The 19,763-nt window shown below is 41.1% G+C and overlaps 1 protein-coding gene across 1 annotated transcript; it reads left to right on the top strand.

Annotated features, from left to right (window-relative positions):
• The first annotated feature begins 8,263 nt into the window (after window positions 1-8,263).
• On the top strand, window positions 8,264-18,061 carry krt1-c5 (keratin, type 1, gene c5). The gene is made up of 9 exons (XM_084552444.1): window positions 8,264-8,424; window positions 9,534-9,937; window positions 10,181-10,263; window positions 11,990-12,146; window positions 13,280-13,444; window positions 13,537-13,662; window positions 15,372-15,589; window positions 15,932-15,960; window positions 16,694-18,061. Exons 2-9 carry the CDS (start codon window positions 9,539-9,541, stop codon window positions 16,807-16,809), a joined length of 1,293 nt encoding a protein of 430 aa, XP_084408570.1. The 5' UTR covers window positions 8,264-8,424; window positions 9,534-9,538; the 3' UTR covers window positions 16,810-18,061.
• Window positions 18,062-19,763: the final 1,702 nt, after the last annotated feature.

The raw sequence follows: 19,763 nt of genomic DNA on the forward strand, positions 1-19,763 counted from the left end.
GGATTTTCCAAACTGGATCAATTTAAGCGCGCCACGCTACGACATGTAGGATTTTCACAATCCTGTGCGGCTGAAATCCTGAAGGCTTAACCGACGACACACAGAGTACGTCAGCATTTTAGAGTTTAAAAAAACAAAAGATACCAATCAAGACGTGCTCAGTTTGCATTTGTTTTACTTACGATTTTCATCATTTCAAGCCCAAATTTTTGACTTTTATGCAGCTGTTTGCACATAATTGACATGACTAACTGAGGAAACAAGGTACTAAGCATTTTTAATGCCTCAATGACATAATTAGTGAATTTAAAAAATGTATTTCTCAACTACTATATTTGCCCAGGCAGCCCCAGTTTCTAGTCTTTATGCTATGCTAAGCTAATTAGCCACTAGTTTAATTTTTCCTCTCAGGCATCATGCTTCTACAACAACACATAGCTTACATCAGCATTTTAGAGTTTTAAAAAACAAAAGATACCACGAGACGTGTGCTCAGTTTATCTTTAAAAAGTAATTTTTGTTTGTTTTACTTACGATTTTTGATGATGATTGAAGCCCAATTTTTTGACTTCTATACTACAGCCATTTGCACATAATTGACATAAATAACTGAGGAAACCTGGTACTAGGTACTTTTAATGCCTCAACCACTTAATTAGTGAGCTTTAAAAATGTATTTCTCAACTAAAAACATACCCCTGGAAGGCCCCAGTTTCCAGTCTTTATGCTACGCTAAGCTAACTAGCCGCTAACTTAATTTGTCCTCTTAGGGAACTGAGAGTGGCGTCATGCTTCTCTGACGATACGTAGCTTACATCAGCATTTGAGAGTTAAAAAACAAAACAAAAACAAAAGATACCAACCGAGACGTGTGCTCTGTTTGCATTTAAAATGTCATTTTTGTTTGTCTTACTTACGATTTTCATTGTTTGAAGCCCAAGTTTTTGACTTTTATACAGCTTTTAATGCCTCAACCACTTAATTAGTGAGCTTTGAAAAGGTAATTCTCAACTAAAAATATACCCCTGAAAGGCCCCAGTTTCCAGTCTTTATGCTACGCTAAGCTAACTAGCCGCTGCAGCCATGGCTTCATTTTTCGTCTCAGGGAACTGAGAGTGGCGTCATGCTTCTCCTTTTTCCTTTCACTGATTTATTGGGGTGAATAAATGTAAAAGTACAAAAACACAGACCAGGATCACATCTGCAGCGTCTCTTTTGTTGCTTGTGGAGGAGAAAGGAAAGAAAGTTTGACCCAGAACTGCCTCAACACAGACAGTAGAAACACAGATAACAACACACACATACAATGGTTTCTTTATGCCGCTCTGAGATTTAATTAAATATGCCCAAATGGTGACTGGACCAGGTGTGTCTGGATTGTCTGATTTCATCAGGGGAGGGGGTACATGCATCAGAGGGGTATTGTATATCCAGAGTGTCTCTCCCTAAACTCCACCTTCAAATCAAACTTTCTTCTAATCAATCGCTTTCAGTTGAATCAATCCACGAGGAAACCTGTTCAGGAAAAAGCGACGCAGCTCCTCCAGAGAGTCTTAGAACAAAAGGCGGTCTTCATGCTGAGCAGAGATGATTATCTGGCTGACACAGTTTGGGCCACCTGCCAGCACTACACTGTAAAAAAAACCCCACATTTCTTCCCTTCTCAGATACAGACCCTCGAGGCATGTCTCCCTCTATGCACGAGCATCCCCCCCCCCCGAGCGTTTAAGCCGCTCTCATTTTGCCGTGCTGTCACGCGTCCGCCTCGGTGATTGGCAGCCTCAAGTGGTTGCAGATGAAAGCGGGCCCCCCCGCGCTAATGAATAGGCCCCTGATTGCGGAGCTGCTCGCTCGCTGAATTACAGCGTCGGCCGTCTAATGAGCAGATACACTGCAGCGCCCCTCGTCTCTGCGTATTCACATTTCTCTCCTTCACGCTGATGAGCTCTGCCCTGCACAACAGTCAACAAAACCTCTGTGGAAGATTGCAACATGAGCCGTCTTCGTCAGCACCCTCCTCCTCCTCCTCCTCAAGTTTATTTCAGATGATGCCATATGCTTTTTCCTGCTGCACTTGAGGATATTATTCGACTGAGCTGATGATGCTATGCAGAGTATCTGAATAGCTGATGATGGGATAATGTCTCAGTTTCGACACTTAAACAAAAGAAGAAGTTGGAGAAGATCTCTGGAGGGATAATCAGTTTAGAAAGTGCTTGTTGTTTTAGGAGCAAGTTAGGAGACAATGAAGCTATATGCAGATGACATGCAACTTTACATGATCATTTCTTTCAATTCAGCATTTAAAAAAATTACTGGGGCACGACTGTGATGCATCCATTCAGAGTCTGCAATGTGCAATGATACATTTTTTGGTGCAAATGATTTTTGAAGTTCAAATCCCAGTTTTTGATGCACAGCTGAAGTTTAAAGTCTAAAGCTTGGAGCAGCGTCAGACTCTCTGAGTAAAAACATCCAAGAAAAAAGCTGAACTGGACTTGTAGATATGTCTGTGAAGGTTCTCAGTCATCCAGGCCATGGTACATATCCAAAAAAGGTTCAAAAATGGACTTGTAGAGTTTTTTTGAGAAGACGTTTCACCACTCATCCGAGTATGTATTTTTGGATGGACTTGTAGAGTTTCCTGAAGACTTTTTCATCCAAGCAGCTTCTTCAGATTTAAATGAACTGGTGGTTTTATCAGGAACAGACCTTAATCTTACAAGCTGCAGGTGAGCAACAACCACAGATTTTCCTATTTAAACCACAACTCATCCACCAGTCTTTAAGAACTGAAGACTTGGATGGAACGTCTTCAGGAGAGTCCAGATTTGTTTGTTTTTTTCTGTATGGACGCTCTGCCTTTGTGTCAAAAGAAGTCAGTTGAGATGGTTCCATCATCTGGAGACGATGCCTCCATGGGCATGGATTACATATCTCATCTGGTCTGGAAACACCAGAGAGACCCAACGTAGGACAACTGGATCAAAGTGGATCCTATTTTTAGAAAGATGCAAAGAGTTTGCACTTGCTAGCCACACTTGGTTGAATCTACGATACAAACACAAGGGCCTCCTCCTCCAAGTAATGCAAGAACGTCACATGCTTGGTTAGGCCAAGACAGTGCCATGTCAAAGTCGAGAGTAATAAAAGAAGTATTCCAAACAACAGAGATGGTGTTCAAGCTAGTTATGTACAGTTACATCTACTGAGTTGATTTCAATCTTGTTATGCAACTAATTAACACCTGAATGCTGTGGAATATATTTATTAACTCTTTGTCTCACTCAATGGGAACAGTGAAGCTTTGGACCGAAGGACGGTTAGCAGGACAAGAGGAAGTCTGGTGGTTGAGATGTAAAGGTCATCACAGAGATAGCATCTCAAGTCTTCATTTCGCTGCACAACTCTGTTTCTGGTGGTGCTAATGTTGTCGAATACTGGACACATTAATCCTGTAACGTTAGCAAGGCATTCTTTAATGAAGTCACCATCTGAGAAAGGTTTCCCATGTCAGGCAGCGAGCTGAGAACCTCATAAGTGGTTACTGTGTCATTTTCCTGTTTTTTTTGTTGGCGTGAAAAATAAAAACAGTTGTAGAGCTTCAGACGAGCTGCCCTTTGTCTGACTTTCTGCTCTCGCTCTGCACCAGCGTAGGTCTGGCGTTTGGTTTCAGTCATGTAGTCATTTCGTATCAAACAGACACACTTGCCCTTGTTTTCTGTGAAGAAATATTCATTTTCCCACCGTGAAATATTCTGCGCTCACATCTTATCTTATAAATCTTTTGCTGTTGCTCCATTTCTGGTCACCTGAGCCAAAAGTCTTCTTTGATTCATCTTGTTTTGTGGAGAAGCTGCAGCGTTCAAGACGTTAGCGCCACCTACTGTTAGAACTAAATAATACAATGCAGTCAAGTGAAGGTTCCATGTGAGAGCCATGTTCTATTACACCAATCAGCCACAACATTAAAACCACTGACAGGAGAAGTGAATCGACCATCTTGTGACAGTTCAATGTTCTGCTGGGAAACGTCTGGACCTGGCATTCATTGGTGTGGATGTTACTTAGACATGTAGCACCCACCTAGACCAGACCAGACCAGGCACCCCCACCCCATAGCAATGACACTCCTTGATGGCAGCAGCCAACCCCAGCAGGATGCAGCCTGACACAGACACACACACAAAAACACTTTAGGAACAACTAAAAAAAAACAAAAAAACATGAAGAACAGCACAAGGTGTTGACCTGGCCTCCAATTTCACTAGATCACAAACATTAATTAAAGTTAATTGGAACATATAGCACTATTATCTTTAAAGAATTAAACCCAGACCTTCAGGATTGTGTTTATTTCAGCTTTAAAATCATCTGTAACTTGTTCCAAGATATGCCACTTTATCTTCTTCTCTTAGGTTTTTCAACATCCTGCCTCCAAATGCATGGTGAGCTTTTTCTCCAGCAACAAACACACTTATTTCTAGAAACCATCGTCATGTCTAAATATAAGGCAGTACATCAGCTGTTTGGTGACTCAAGAGAAAGACAACAACTTCAACCCCGTCCAGTCCCTGAAAACTCTTCTATCTGGACTCCAGCAACAAACAATAGTGGGACGGTTAACACTAGATTTTGGGTGAAACTTTCTTTTCTGAAGTCAAAATAGCCCCACAGTGAATTTACTTTGTGGCTCAGGGTGTTTAGTTTAGATGTGGATATTGCACAGGCCTAACATTTAAGTACAGCTCTGCACAACTGGATTCAGGCTCAAGTTTCCAAACAAAAGCCAAAACAAAGCAAAATGAATTTATTTGACTCTGGACCTCTGGACTGTACGGGGCCGCGTACACGGTGTGCCGAAGAAATTCAGAGAAATAAACAAAGACTCCTTTTTTTTTTCTTTCTCATGTGTAAACTATGACTCCTACAGTAGCAGAACCAGAGACGGAGGGGGCTGACGAAAAGCAAGGAAATAGCCGAAACTTATGATTCACTTCACCCAGGCCGACGGCCAGCCGTGCATATGCAAAAATAAACACGGGACTCCGCGGCAGGTTCCCAGAATGTGTTTATTTTGGAAGGAGGGGGGCGACAATGGCTTTTTTGAAATACCACAGCGCTTAGGTTTGATGTATAAGAAGCAGGAGCAGGATCTAAATCACCCTCCTGGGGCAGTTTGGAGGCAGATGATGATGGTGGTGCTACTGTAGACTGGCTGTTCTGGGAATTATATGAGTAGAGAAAAACTCTTCTGAATAATATCTTGCTTCCTCGTGTTTACCCAAAAACATATCCAGAAGAAGAACTAGTTTGATTGAAAAAAATCGGCTTCCAGGACATGTCTGGCATTCATATTTCCTTTTTGGCTTTTACAGATATGATCTCAATTGGATGATTAGCTGCTGTTTAAACATATTTTTGAAGACTGGATTTAAAATGAAATATATTTTGAAGCTCCTCAGTTGATCCTAGTAGAGGTTGCACAAGTTCAGATTATTTATTTTAGTATATTCAGGTAATCAGCTGACCTCATTCTTTGGACACATAATGTTGCTGAACCTAGACCTGAGCAACTGCAGCAACCCCAGATCATAGCACTGCCCCCACAGGCTTGTACAGTTGACACTAGGCATGATGGGTGCATCACTTCATCTGCCTCTCTTCTTACCCTGATGCCCCCATCACTCTGGAACAGGGTAAATCTGGACTCATCAGACCACATGACCTTCTTCCATTGCTCCAGAGTCCAATCTTTATGCTCCCTAGTAAATTGAAGCCTTTTTTTCCCAGTTAGCCTCACTGATTAGTGGTTTTCTTAAGGCTACACAGCTGTTCAGTCCCAATCTCTTGAGTTCCCTTCACATTGTACGTGTAGAAATGTTCTTACTTTCACTATTAAACATAGCCCTGAGTTCTACTGTTGTTTTTCTTCCATTTGATTTCACCAAACATTTAAGTGATCACCAATCACCATCAATCAAGGATTTTTTCGTGACCACATTTCTTCCTGGAAGACGATGGTTCTCCACTATCCTTCCAGTTTTTAATAATGCGTTGGACAGTTCTTAACCCAGTTTTAGTAGTCTCTTCAATCTCCTTAGATGTTTTCTCTGCTTGATGCATGCCAATGATTTGACCCTTCTCAAACAGACTAACATCTTTTCCAAGACCACAGGATGTGTCTTTAGACATGGTTGTTGAAGAAATGAGAAGCTACTCATTGCATCAGTTGGGGTTAAATAACTTGTTGTCAGCTGAAAGATAATCACCCATGCAGTAATTATCCAATAGGAGGCTCCTACCTATTTGATTAGTTAAATCCAGGTGGTGACTTTTTTTTTTTTTTTTTTAACCAGGCAGTGAATTAGAATGTGTAGTGTACATAATGAAGTGGCAGATGATTGTATCACTGAGTAATTTAGTATTCCTGAAAACTGAACTATCCATCACATGTTTGCCAACATTTCTACTCTGTTCTCCTTTAATCAAACAGAACACACTGTAAAACAGGAGTTGTGTTAGTATCTTTGATGTAGTGGGTTTTCTGGACCACAGGGTGGCGGTGTATCCATGCTACATCCTGCTACAGAGGTCTGATGGTATAGGTGTTATGTCATAGCTTCATTTGCCTTCATCTGACTCTAATAACCCCACACAACATGTCTGAGGATGGTCAGTCATCCAGGTTGTGGTGCATCTAAAATCTTTCAGGTTCAGTGAAGATTTTTCACCACTCGTCCAGCAGATCTGTGGTGGTGGCGTCATTTCATTTCATTTTTAATATTCAATAATTAAATGTTCCTGTAAATATTGTGCATATAGGTGTATCTACTGTTACGGATCATGTATGATATGATGAGTGTCTGGGATCATTAAAGTATAAAGTCTGTCTGACTCTCTTTCTGTCTTTCAAACCCAGGGGTGTCAAACATGCGGCCTGTGGGCCAAAACTGGCCCGGCAGGGGGTCCAATCTGGACAGCGGGATGAATTTGCAAAGAAAAAAGGAGAAGAAGAAGAAGAAAGATGATGAGGAGGAGGAGGAGCAGGAGAAGAAGAAGGAAGAAGAAGGAAAATGAAGAAGGAGGACAATGAAAAGGTTTTGTCATCTTCCTCCTCCTCCCCTTCTTCTTTCATCTTCCTCCTTCTCCTTCATTTTCTCTTCCTTCTTCTTGTCCTTGCAAAGAAAAAGGAGAAAAACAAGAAGAAAGAAAAAATGGAGGACGATGAAAAGGTTTCTCTTCTTCGTCCTTCTCTTCCTCCTCCCTTCTTCTTTTTTTGTCATTTTCATCTTCCTCCTCTTCCTTCTTCCTTTTCTCTTTCCTCTTCTTCTACACTTCCCTCTTCTTGTCCTTGCAAAAAAAAAAAGAAGAAGAAGGAGAAGGGAGATGATGAGGAGCAGGACAAGAAGAGGGAAGTGTAGAAGAAGAAGAAGGAGAAAATGAAGGAGGAGGACAATGAAAAGGAGGAGGAGGAAGAGGAGAAGAAGAAGTCCCTCTCTCTATTCAGGCTGATCTTAAATATTCAGATATCAAACAGCAGAACCTTTCCATTCAGTCTAAACACGTATTAAACCTGTATCTCGTCTCTAAACCAGGTCAGAGTGACTGAGACTGAATCTTATCTTCCCTGGAGAATAATGCCCTGGAGGCATGACAACTCAAACACTGGCTCTTCACTGCTCTCTAACAGGAGGATTACCTGGTCTATAGCTGAGAGATACGTGAGCCCTGTTGAGTCTGAGCGTGGATATAAGGTTTCCAGCTCAGCCTACGGACTACGCCCTGCATTTCTCCGTGCATTTCTCAGGGGTCTTCACTTTCTTTCTTTCTCTCTTCTTCCATTGTTCCTGCTTCCTCTCGTTTCTCCGGGGGGTGTCCTCGGGATAAGCTGGCGCTCCTCACATCGCTCCACACCCTCGATACAATCCCCCGTTTCCAGGTCAGACCAAAACCAGAGGAGGTGTTGGTATCCATCTATCTAAACTAAATATTACAATTAACTTTATTCTGACATCTCAGTGATATATATTGTGTTAATGTATTTGCTCTTAGTCACAAATTAACTCAACATATTGAGGATATATTGAAAAGAAAGCACAAACAAAGTCGACTGGACTTGTTTCTCTTGCAGACATTTCATCAAAACTGTTCAGATTTAAATGTGCACCTCCAGTAAGTTTTTTTTTTTTTCCCACTCCTCATCAAGGTGTCAGGTTGCAGTAGGACTGGACACACCGGTGGCTCCTCCTCCTTCTCCTCCTCCTCCTCCTCCTCCTCCCTCCTGGCAAAGACTGTCCTGCCTCTGCCTCTGCAGCCGGACTCACCTGTAAAATCTGGTCCTGCAACGACGGCCGCTCTCACCATCAGAGGCGTAAAAAATAAAACCTGACAGAGGAAACCTGCTGCAGAACTGAGCTCCCTGTAAGTACAGATTCCATCCTCTTTTTTTGTTGTTGTATATAAAATCAAATAACTCACTGGAAGCTCCTTAAATTTTAATATTTTAGTCCTAAGCAAACTTCACATCAGTAGCTTAGACACAAGGACATGGAAAGTAACAAGATTTAACCTTCCTATTGTCCCCAGGGTCAGATTTGACCGTCTCAAAAGTTTCTGAATCACATAATCTGATATAAATGTGGTTCTACTGCTCATAGACGTTAACAGTGTACAGTAGTTAGTTGAGAAGATGTGTGACACATTTAACCCTTGTGTACCATTCAGAAACACTACCCTTTCATAGTATTCATGGCTTTTAACTGCAGTAAAAATATATCAGTTAAATATTTTTTCAACTTTTTTTTGCATAAATCTGTTAATCAATCTCAGTCCTGATCAAAACTGCAAAATGTTGATGAAGTTCCTGATTTTGGGAGGCGAAAAACACAAAATGACCCACTTTTCAATATAAAAAATGATCAGAAACAGCAGATTATTTACCTGTTACCACAGTCTTGTGTCATGTGAGGGAGTTTTAATGAAAATCTGATGCTACACAAAAACTAAATATGCATAAAAGTCAGTGTTGTTACTAGTCTTTGACATATACATACAAGACTTTTCTCCCATATCTGTGACTTTATTCTTTAAATTGGGATTTAAATGGTTAAAATGTTGATTTTTTTTTTTCTTAATATTTAGTAGTTTTGAGCAGGACTGAGATTGATTAATGGATTTAAGCAAAAAAAGTTGAAAAAAATATTTATGCGATATATTTTTACAGCAGTCAAAGCTAGTGGCTGTTTTCAGCCACAAACAGTATAAAAAGGGTAGTAAATTTGCCCACAGTGTATTATTGAGATCATATTTTCAAAATGTATGTAAAATTAAGGTTCCTCACCAAAAATTATTTCATTTGCTGCAACACAGTGAAAGTTATGGTCAAATTAAGAGGAAAAAGTTTCATCCCCAACGGGACACAAGGGTTCATTTTGGGCTGAGAAGACAGTCCAGGGGTCAAAGGTTAAACTGTTTCTGCTGGAGCATCTCTTAAATTTTCAGATAAGAACTCTGCTCTGAATCTCCTGCAGACACCATGGCCTCCACCTTCTCCGTGCGCAGCTACTCGACGCGTCAGCCGACCTTCTCCAGCATGTCCGTGCGGGACAGCGGCCGCAGCTTCCGTCCCAAGCCCTCCGCCTCCTCGCTGTCCCCCGTCGGCACGCTGTCTCTGTCCCGCTCCCTCTCCGTGGGCAACGGGCTCAACATGCTGGGCTCCGGCTTGTCGATCAACGGGCTCGGCATGGGCGCCAGCGAGAAGGAGACCATGCAGTGTCTGAACGACCGGCTGGCCAACTATCTGGACAAGGTGCGGTCCTTGGAGAAGTCCAACGCCGAGCTGGAGGTGAAGATCAAGCAGATCATGCTGGACAAAATGCCGAAGGGCCACGACATCGAGGGGATGATGGCGCAGGCGCACACCATTGGACAGCAGGTCAGTGTCGAGGGGTTTGGACTTAAAAGTTCGCTTTAGATGAAGAAATGTGCAGCTGATGCCACATTAGGATGTGAATACCATGATGCTCAGAAGCACAAGAACTTGACATTAACCTTCAAAACCCGAGTTTCATCCAGGTCATGATATAAAAACACTAAAAGAAATGCACCTGTGCTTGTTGAGTTTCTTGTGTTTAGACATATATGATGTTAACAGCTTCCACTACGTTCCTCTGCTCAGGTGAGAAAGAAGACCCTGGAGAACGCCCGCATCATGCTGGAGATTGACAACGCCAAGCTGGCCGCCGACGACTTCAGGGTCAAGTGAGTGTCACACAGACGTTCCTTTCTTTTACTCCAGTGTGTGTTTTTCGCACGGGAGCGCCAGACTGCAGAGAAATGTGAATAAATGACCTTCCTGTCAGGCCGCGAAATAAGAGCTTCCATTCCCACGGTGCTCGGCCGTGCCAACGAGCGATAGCGCGGGGTCAGACACTCGCCGTTCGTTTCCCGAGGAGCCCATGGTCGGCGAGGTGAAGGTGAAGGGGAAGGGGGGTGGCAGAGTCAAGAGACGCCCACTGGTGGTGGTTTTCACAGTGTGCTGATGGTATGTTCGGTGGCCTGATGTGAAGGAGTGATACATCAATTGACAGTGATTTATGATATTAGCAGCAAAGTGCATGTGGACCTTTACATGGAGATCTTTTCATGAGGGGTTACTGCACTATGAGCGTTATTCAAGTAGAATATTCCGATTGTGTTCGGATTAAGATGGAACGCAGGTTAAAAGTTAAAAAACCATAAAAAATATATTTGATCAGCGTGTACAGAAGAACTTTTTGAGGAAACTTAAAGTCTGGATTAAATGACACCTTTGGTTTATTCTGGAGTAATTTCAGATGTCATGATATCGCTGCACATGAGAAGTAAAAACCAGAGTTGCACACGCTCCTGTCCTCTAATTACATGAAGTTATTATGACCTAAGTTTGGGAACAAGAACATGCCCCATGATGTTCTATTTATCACGCTTAGCTATAGAGGTGTCGACTAAAACGACTCCTCCCATCATTTTTAACTCTTCTCATTCACCCGTCAACCCTTCTCATCCCATTCAACCCTTCTCATCCGCCCCCTCAAACCTTCTCATCAACCACCTTCAACTCTTCTCATCCCATCCCCTGAACCCTTCTCATCCCTCTCCTTCGTCCTTTCTCATCCTATTCAATCCTTCTCATTCACCCCCTCAACCCTTCTCATCCGCCCCCCTCAAACCTTCTCATCGATCCACCTCAACCCTTCTCATCCATCCCCCTAAGTCCTCCTCATCCACCCCCATCAACTCTTCTCATCTCACCCTCTCAAACCTTTTCATCCATGCCCCGCAACCCTTCTCATCCCTTTCAACCCTTTTCATCCCTTTCAACCCTTCTCATCAACCATCTTCAACCTTTCTCATCTCATCCCCTCAACCCTTCTCATCGATCCCACTCAAACCCTAATCCCATCCCTATCAACTCTTCTCATCTTATCCCACCAACCCTTCTCATCCCTTTCCCTCAACCCTTCTCATCTTATTAGTCTCTTCTCATCTCATCCCCTCAGCCCTTCTCATATCATCACATTCAACCCTTCACATCTCATCCTTCTCATTGATCCCCCTCAAACCCTCATCCCATCCCTATCAACTCTTCTCATCTCACCCCTCTCAACTCTTCTCATCTCATCCCATCAACCCTTCTCATCTCATCCCATCAACCCTTCTCATCAACCACCTTCAACCCTTCTCATCTCATCCCATCAACTCTTCTCATCTCATCCCATCAACCCTTCTCATCAACCACCTTCAACCCTTCTCATCTCATCCCATCTACCCTTCTCATCCCTCTCCTTCGACCCTTCTCATCCTCTTAGTCATTTCTCATCTCATCCCTCTCAAACTTTCTCATCCCTCCATCCATTTCCCTCTCGTCCCATCTACCAATAAACGTCTTTGCATCATTTAAGGCGTAGTCTTTCATTAGTGAAAATCCTCCTGTTTTTCTACTCAGGTGGGAGGCGGAGGCCACCTTGTGCCAGTCGGTGGAGAGGGACTGTCAGGCTCTGAGGAGAGCAAAGTCGGACCATGACCAGATCATTGCCACTCTGCGAGGTGACCTGGACAGCCTGAAGGAGGAGCTCTACTTCCTCAAGAAGAATCACGAAGAGGTGAGGTCCGCAGCGGACATGACCAGAATCAGTTTTTACTCCTCAATAGAGTGTCTGTAGAGTGGAAGATGAAGTGAACTTTAGTCCTGATTCAGTCCTGATCACAATCTAAACAGACACACAGCAGCTCTGTGGTAGTGTTTGCTCGCTCCCTAAGGCACGAGGTCTGACAGTATTCAGAATATGAAACATGATCATGTTAAAGTGTACGGACACACCCTTTGTCCTCGTAACCATGGCACGATAGCAAGATAACACCCACATACACAACAGAGGAGTAGCTGAACCCACCCACCGACAAAGACTGTGGGTGTGTTTAGAGAGTCAGGTGTGGTGTCCAGGATGTGGACTATGACTCTAATCAGTATTTAATTATCATAATGATTATTTGATCATATTTGTTTATTCAGTTATATCATATCTCCAGAAGTGGAAGATAATCAACAAATACTGAACTGGTCGGGAACAATCAAAGCTAACTTATAACCGAACTAATAAGTATACATTTATTTTAATACTAAAATAAAAAAATAAAATGCAAAAGTTAAATGTGATCAAATACAATAAAAGATAAAAAAATATAATACAAAATATGTGCCAAGACATGAAAAACAAACACACACAGACAAAATTATGCTTTAGCAGCGTGTAGTTCATAAAAAAAGATTAAATATTGTAAAACGATGTGATCTGATGCCTAACTGTGGTTGGCCTTCTAACAAGTTAGCTTTCTAACTAGCACAAAGTATTAAAAACACATCTCACCACACCCAGTATGGACAAGAAGATTAATTACAGGAGGCATATGTCTCCTGTAATTAATATATCTTTTCCGCGTTTAAATGCAACTTATTTTAAAGACATTTAGTGAACGTGGCCTTGGTAACAGCGGATAACATCCACTTCTTAAACATTAACCATGGATTTCAAATGCAAATAGTCTCATTGTAAACCGCGTACATGTAGAAGAGTTGGAAGGAAAAAGGTCGACATAATGGAACTGCTTGAATTCCCTGTACAATATAGTGAGTTCACATTCTTGTTACCATAATATGTTCAGACCAACAGTAGCATAAGTAGGAAAAATAAGATGCTGCATCCTTTGGATATGTAATGCTCTTGAATTTCTGCAGGAGATGAGCTCCTTGAAGTCACGCCTGGCCAACGAGCAGGTGAACGTGGAGGTGGACGCCGCCCAGGGCCCGGACCTGGGGGCCATCATGGCCGAGCTCAGGGTTCAGTACGAGGGCATCACCCGCAAGAACAAGGAGGAGGCCGAGACCTGGTACCTCAAGAAGGTCACTCACCCCACAAATCGCTTCTTTATTCTCACGTTACGTCTATATCTGTGTAGTGGTATTAAATACTTTGCACTGATGCGCGTCCACAGTTGGAGTCTGTGCAGTCAGAAGTTAAAGAAAGCAACGAGGCGCTGCGTTGCGCCCAAAGCGAGCTCAGCGAGAGGCGACGTTTCCTGCAGGCTTTGGAGGTCGAGCTCGATAGTCTTCGCAACCAGGTATCTTACAGTTTTTGTGTATTCACATGTGAACCACCGCCTTTTTTCTCAGAATCACTGATATGAAGTAGCTAGAAAAATGACAGTCCAGCCTCAAGCCCAGCCTCACCTCCTCCGCTGCACTACACTAACACCGATACTGTCTATAGAAAACAGCTGCTTTCTATTCCTACTGTACAGAGGTACATAATATTATCCTCCTATAATCAATCACTGTGACTACACATTAGACGCAAAAAAGCCAGCGTCTTTGTCTGCGTCTCCTCTGCACGTGAGCACAGATCAGACTGTGAGAGGTTTTCAATGTGAGCAAACACAGCTCAGGGATGTTTGCTCAATCTGTCAGTGAGCAAACATCTCTGAATGCAGAGATGTTATTGTACCGACAGCCTCTTGTGTCTGTGTCATGAATGAATGAGGACACCAGGAAGTAAAACTGTGCCACAAAGGTCGACATATCTACCCTACGGGGGTGACACTGCGTGAATAGTCTGCTGTTACATGAGAGCTGTATGACATTTAAAGGAACGGTCTCCAGGGTATAAAGTCACACTTTAAAATGAACTGGTGCACTTTTAAGCTCTTTGTTTTGTTTTGTTTTGACAGCTGATAGCCTTCCAGTAAAGTGTGATAAACCCAACATACACTATCCGCCCCGCAACCAGAACAACAGATAGGCAAAGTTAGCAACAGCATGGTAAACACGGTGGCGTGTTTAGCAGCTAAATGGACAAATATCAAACAAAACAGAGGTTAAATGAGAGTACAAATGTATTTCTGATGGATGGTTCCTCAATAACGGCAAGCTGATAATGTGTCTGGGTGTAACCTGTTCTACTGCCCCCCCTGTGGCAAAAATATATATTATTGCAGCTTTAAAATATCTTAAAGGTACAGATGGCACAGATCTTATTGATTTCTTTCAAAATGTCTGACTTTTCTTTTTCAAAAATCTGAGTGTGTTGTTTTGCAACTGGTGTTAATTTTGACAGCCTGATGCTTATTAGTCTTTCATAGTTTTAGTTGATGAAAAGTCATTACGTTTTTGTCAGCTTTTAATTTTTACACTTTGTCAAACTGCAGCTAAGAAAATTCATTTTGGCCTTCTGACTTTTTACTGACACAAACAGTGGACAGTAGAGTGTAGAATGGATTAGCATTTAACTAAACTGTCCCTAAATTTATTTCCCAGAATGAATCCTTCTTGTATATAAATCCAAATTACGAACTAATGCAGTAAACTACAATAACTTCATGTAGCGCAAAACAGCAACTAGTAAACTCAGATGAGACTTCTTTAACTTTATAGTACTTAGCTGAGACTTCTTTAACTTCATAGTACTTAAATGAGACTTCATTAACTTCATAGTACTTAGATGAGACTAATTTAACTTCACAGTTAGCTTGTTGTCCGTGATGGGGGCTGCAGAAATAACATTGTAATAATTCTTCCACCTAATTTGTAGCTACAGGGCTTATGGCAGCTTCTTCGTAATAGTTTTTATCATCAGATTTTAGTTTTAGCTCATCAACATTTCGACATTGTCACAGAAGAAGTTGTAGTTGACAAATATTTTTGGGCTTGTTTAACGAAATTAACACTGGTTTTGATGTCACACAAATCTGCTGATCCCATTGTCTTTCAAGCTGAGGTCTTAAAAACATACATGGCATTGGTATTGCTAAAGTCTGATGTGCTGTGCTAACAGGTTGCCGTTCTGGAGGGAAATCTGGGAGAGACGGGACATAAGTACTCCACCGAGATGGACCGTCTTCAGGCCACACTGACGCAGCTGGAGGACGAACTGTCTCAGCTGCGCTTGGACATGCAACGCAACAAGACCGACTACGAACAGCTGCTGCGTATCAAGCAGAACCTGGAGATGGAGATCGCCACCTACAGGAGGCTGCTGGAAGGAGAGGAAATGTAAGGACGATGGAGCTTTTGTTTAAATATGTTTGTATGTTTCTAAGCCTCCAAATACTAGAGATTATATAATATGTATATGTTTGTGCATGTATTTAAAGGAACAAAAAGCAATAGAATACCACCCAGTAAATGAAAATACTAGAGCTGTTGCAGTTGGTTAGCTTAGCTTAGCATAAGGACCGCAAACAGGTGGTCACAACTAATCTTACGCTGTTAAAAGTTAATGAAAATCTATTATTTTCATGGATGTTGTGAATTTTGTAAAATGTGAGCTAACCAACGCTAACTGTTTCTCCCTTGCTCCATCTCATTACAATCTCATATTATTTTGTCCCACAGGGTGAAAGAAACACCTCCGCCTCCTAAAAGTAAGTTCAGATTATTTTTATTTCATGATATTAAAGACCCGCAGCTATGAGCAACAAGGATTCTTCGTATTAATTTCTTTTTCCTGCAGTGGCTTCACGTTGACCTGCGGCAGGTCTTGTAGAGAACAACCTGCATATTCTGTTTTTCAGTCTTATCGTATCATGTGTGGGAATCCAGAGTCATAGCCAAAGGCTTGAAGTCATGAGGGCGAGGGGTAGAGCATGAATGGAAAAGGATGGTTCTGTGCATCATATTTTTTATTTTATATATAAAGTTCATAGTACTTAGATGAGACTTCTTTAACTTCACAGTACTTAGATGAGACTTCTTTGACTTCATAGTAACTTCATAATTAGCTTAGTGATGGAGGCTGCAAAGGCTAGAAGTCATGAGGGCTTCTGTGCATCATCTTTTTATATTTTATATATAATCTGGTCTGCTGTTGTCTTTTCTGCAGGCGCATGCATTCCTCTCCTAAATTTTCAGATATCTGCATATAATCCGAGAGAAAAAAAGAAAACCCAAAAGAAACGATCAGTGAAATTTGGACTCTCTTTTCTTTTTCACATCCTTTTGTATCTTTTGCCGCCCAAGGACATAAAACATAATCTCAATTTGGCAAACCCCCCTCCTGCAGGCATTGTATTTTTATCATAACACCGCTAATGATACCTTTCAGTATCTTTCCAGCAGATCAGTGTTGACTCATCCTGGTTTTCTCCTGTGTTGCAGAAGAACCCGACGTGAGGACCAGGAAGATTGTAAAAGTCGTCACTCAGACCATGATCAACGGGAAAGTGGTCGATGAGTCCAGTGAGGTGGAGCAGATCGAAGAGCGCAAAAAATGAGCAAAGCGAGACGAGGCGGAAGTTTCTCTTGAATCCAAACTGCTCAACACTGAACGGAGATCAAATTCTCATCATTCATGTTTTGTCTTTGTGTTTTAATGTCGGAAGATTGTCAAAAATATACTAAAGAATTTACTGAAAATGCAGTTTTCTTCTTTCTTTACTAAATCCATTTTTCTGGTATATTTCACCACATTTTGCAGGTTAGATTTTACATGATGAGTTTATACGACGTGTCTGCTTTTCAAATATAATCTTGTAAGTCGTATTTTTTAAAAATCAGGCTTTGATTTGAGAACTTTGCCATGTTTTCAATGCATGTCACATTTTTCATGTATTTTCTAAAATTTCATTATTCAGATATTCTAGTTCAGTAACCTGACACTTGCAGGAAAATCATAAGAATTACTTTCTTGCATTTCCCGTGACTTTTGTAAGTCCTTGATCAAAAGGAGTTTGCTTGCTGAACATCGACACTTTCAGAAAATGCTAGAATTGACAACACAGACTTTATTTCTGTATTCTTTGTACACTCCTCAGCTGTCTTTGCTACAAGTTGGATAAGTAAAAGCTGCAGCTATCAGCTAGGTAGCTAAGTTTAGCTTAGCATCAATACTGGAAACAAGGTTAGACAGCTAGCCTGTAAAGATCACTATTTGTTATATCTTGTGAAAAGTGTTTATGCTAACAGGCTGCTAGCTTTAGCTTCACTTCATCTAACTTTTACCATTAAAGGCAAATATTTGTTGAACATTGTCCTTTAATAGTAATTGTGGACTGGCTGTAATTAAATGTAATGGTTTTTACAAATGTTGCAGAGAAACCTGCGGTACGGGAGTATTATGAGTGTTATGTATTGTTATCTAAGAAATAAATGAATCAACCAAAGCAGCTGTACAGTGTCAATAAAGCACAGTGTTCAAAATGTGTTTCCTGTTCATGCTTTGATTTTAACTGAAACTCTTGACTGATACTCGGAGAACAAAACTGGTGGCAGAAACAAAGAGACATGTGATTCTGCACCAAGAAAAACTACAAAAGCTGCATAGAGCAGCTGGGTCAGGTAACAGCCGTAGTGTCGGCCTTTGTGTGAATGTACAGGAATTACAGTAAAAGAAAAGGTTAAAAAAAACACATGCCAGCATGTGACACAGGTCAGAACAAAAACGGAGACAAACAATGAAAAACAAAACTTGTGTTGCAGGTTTTGGTTCTCTACCTGAGAGTTAAGCTTTTAAACTTTTTTTAAGCATCAAACTGAAGGATGTAGAAGATTGTTCCTTTTTAAACCACCTCGCATGAAACTCAATCGTGTCTCTGGTAACAAAGAAGTCTCTGTGCAGTCGTGCTGACATTTGTGGAGTTTCAACCTGATCACTGAAGCATTTTAGTCACCGAGACGTTTCTCAGAGGGGTGGGATGGGGTTAGTGTGGTACTACAAATCACACTTGCTTCTGTGTATGTTTCAAACATTAGTATTACTATTCAGCTGGTTGATTTTAATGCACTTTGTAAAAATAAAATGTAGTTGAATTCGCATTTAGATTGTATTCCGATGTATCTTGCAGTTTAATTTGTATTTTATGAACATTTATTGTCCATTAATAGATAATTAAATCAAACATCCATGCTTTCACTCACTTACTGACTTATTTTGCACTAAAACCTCTCAGGTGTTCCATCTTCATACGGATAAAAAACAAAAATAGAGCCCCGCACAATTAGATCAGCTCCATTTGTGAGCTGCTGTTGTCGTAGTTAAAGGTTTAGCGACACATTTGGCAACAATTTTAAGAAGCTGCTGCAGAAATGAGGTGGCTTCGTGTCGAGATGATTTTCCTACAGCTTGTCACTCCGGTGTGAAGACACACACTGGGCAGGCAGAGTCACCGGTGTTTTCTTTAGCTGCTGCAGCCCGTGGATCTGACTGTTTTTTCTCACACCTTGACGAGAAACTAGTAAAATTCCAAAAGCGACTTTTAAGAGTCTATTAACTTCCAGACTGTCCAGACGGGTCACACAGACAAGATTTACAAGGCACACAGAAGAGGAAGCAGCTATTTTGTGAGAGGAGGAAAAACTTTCCACAGATGCGTCAACAAAACATCTTATTTTGTAAAGTCGGTAATAGCTTTTATATTTTACACCAACCTTGATGTGGAATTAAGTGATTTTAGTGAGATAAACCATCTTCAACTTGGTTTTCTGGTATAAATTCATCACAAACTTCTTCTGTAGCTCCACTTGTTTTGATAGTGTGGTAAACAGCGCCCCTCTGTGGTCAAACTCTCACAGTGCAACAACCTTAAACAGCCCGTAAAATGAAAATGTACATGAATTAATGAGTATTAATCATCAATATATATCGAGTTTGTGCAAACCTGACAACAAATGTAGTATCAGTGAGATTGTTCTAAGCTCTGAGGTGTATTTCAGGTGTTTATCATCCTTTTGAGACTTCTCTATTTCTATTTCAGTGTGTTTATTGTCATATGCAGAGGAAGGAAACATGTTTCCGGGTACAATGAAATTCTTCCTTTCCAAATAAAAAAAATAATACGAAAGAAGGGCAATAGTCAAAAGAAACAGAAATATAAGCTGCATTATATGTAACAGTGTGCTCTAAAGGTAGCCTACTTCTGTATTGTAATAAATATGGCTGTTTTTTCCGAGCAAAATTAATAAATAAATGCAGTTTTCACGTTGTAAACTCGTTTCGCTTCGTTGCATCAGCTCCAGCGTCCGTTGGAGGTACGGCGTTAGATGAAAAAACAAAATTAAATTAAAATTAAAAAAATTAAAAGAAAGAAAAACTGAACTTTATCTAGCAAAAAATGAACTTATATTTATCTGTTAAAAACTCAAAAAATATTTTTTATTTACTTTTTTGTCAGAAAAAAAAAACAAAAAAACATCCAACCAACCCAAACTAAAAATGTCCAGTGCGCATGCG

The sequence above is a fragment of the Chelon labrosus genome, assembly GCF_963514085.1.
Source record: "Chelon labrosus genome assembly, chromosome: 9".
Classification (NCBI taxonomy): domain Eukaryota; kingdom Metazoa; phylum Chordata; class Actinopteri; order Mugiliformes; family Mugilidae; genus Chelon; species Chelon labrosus.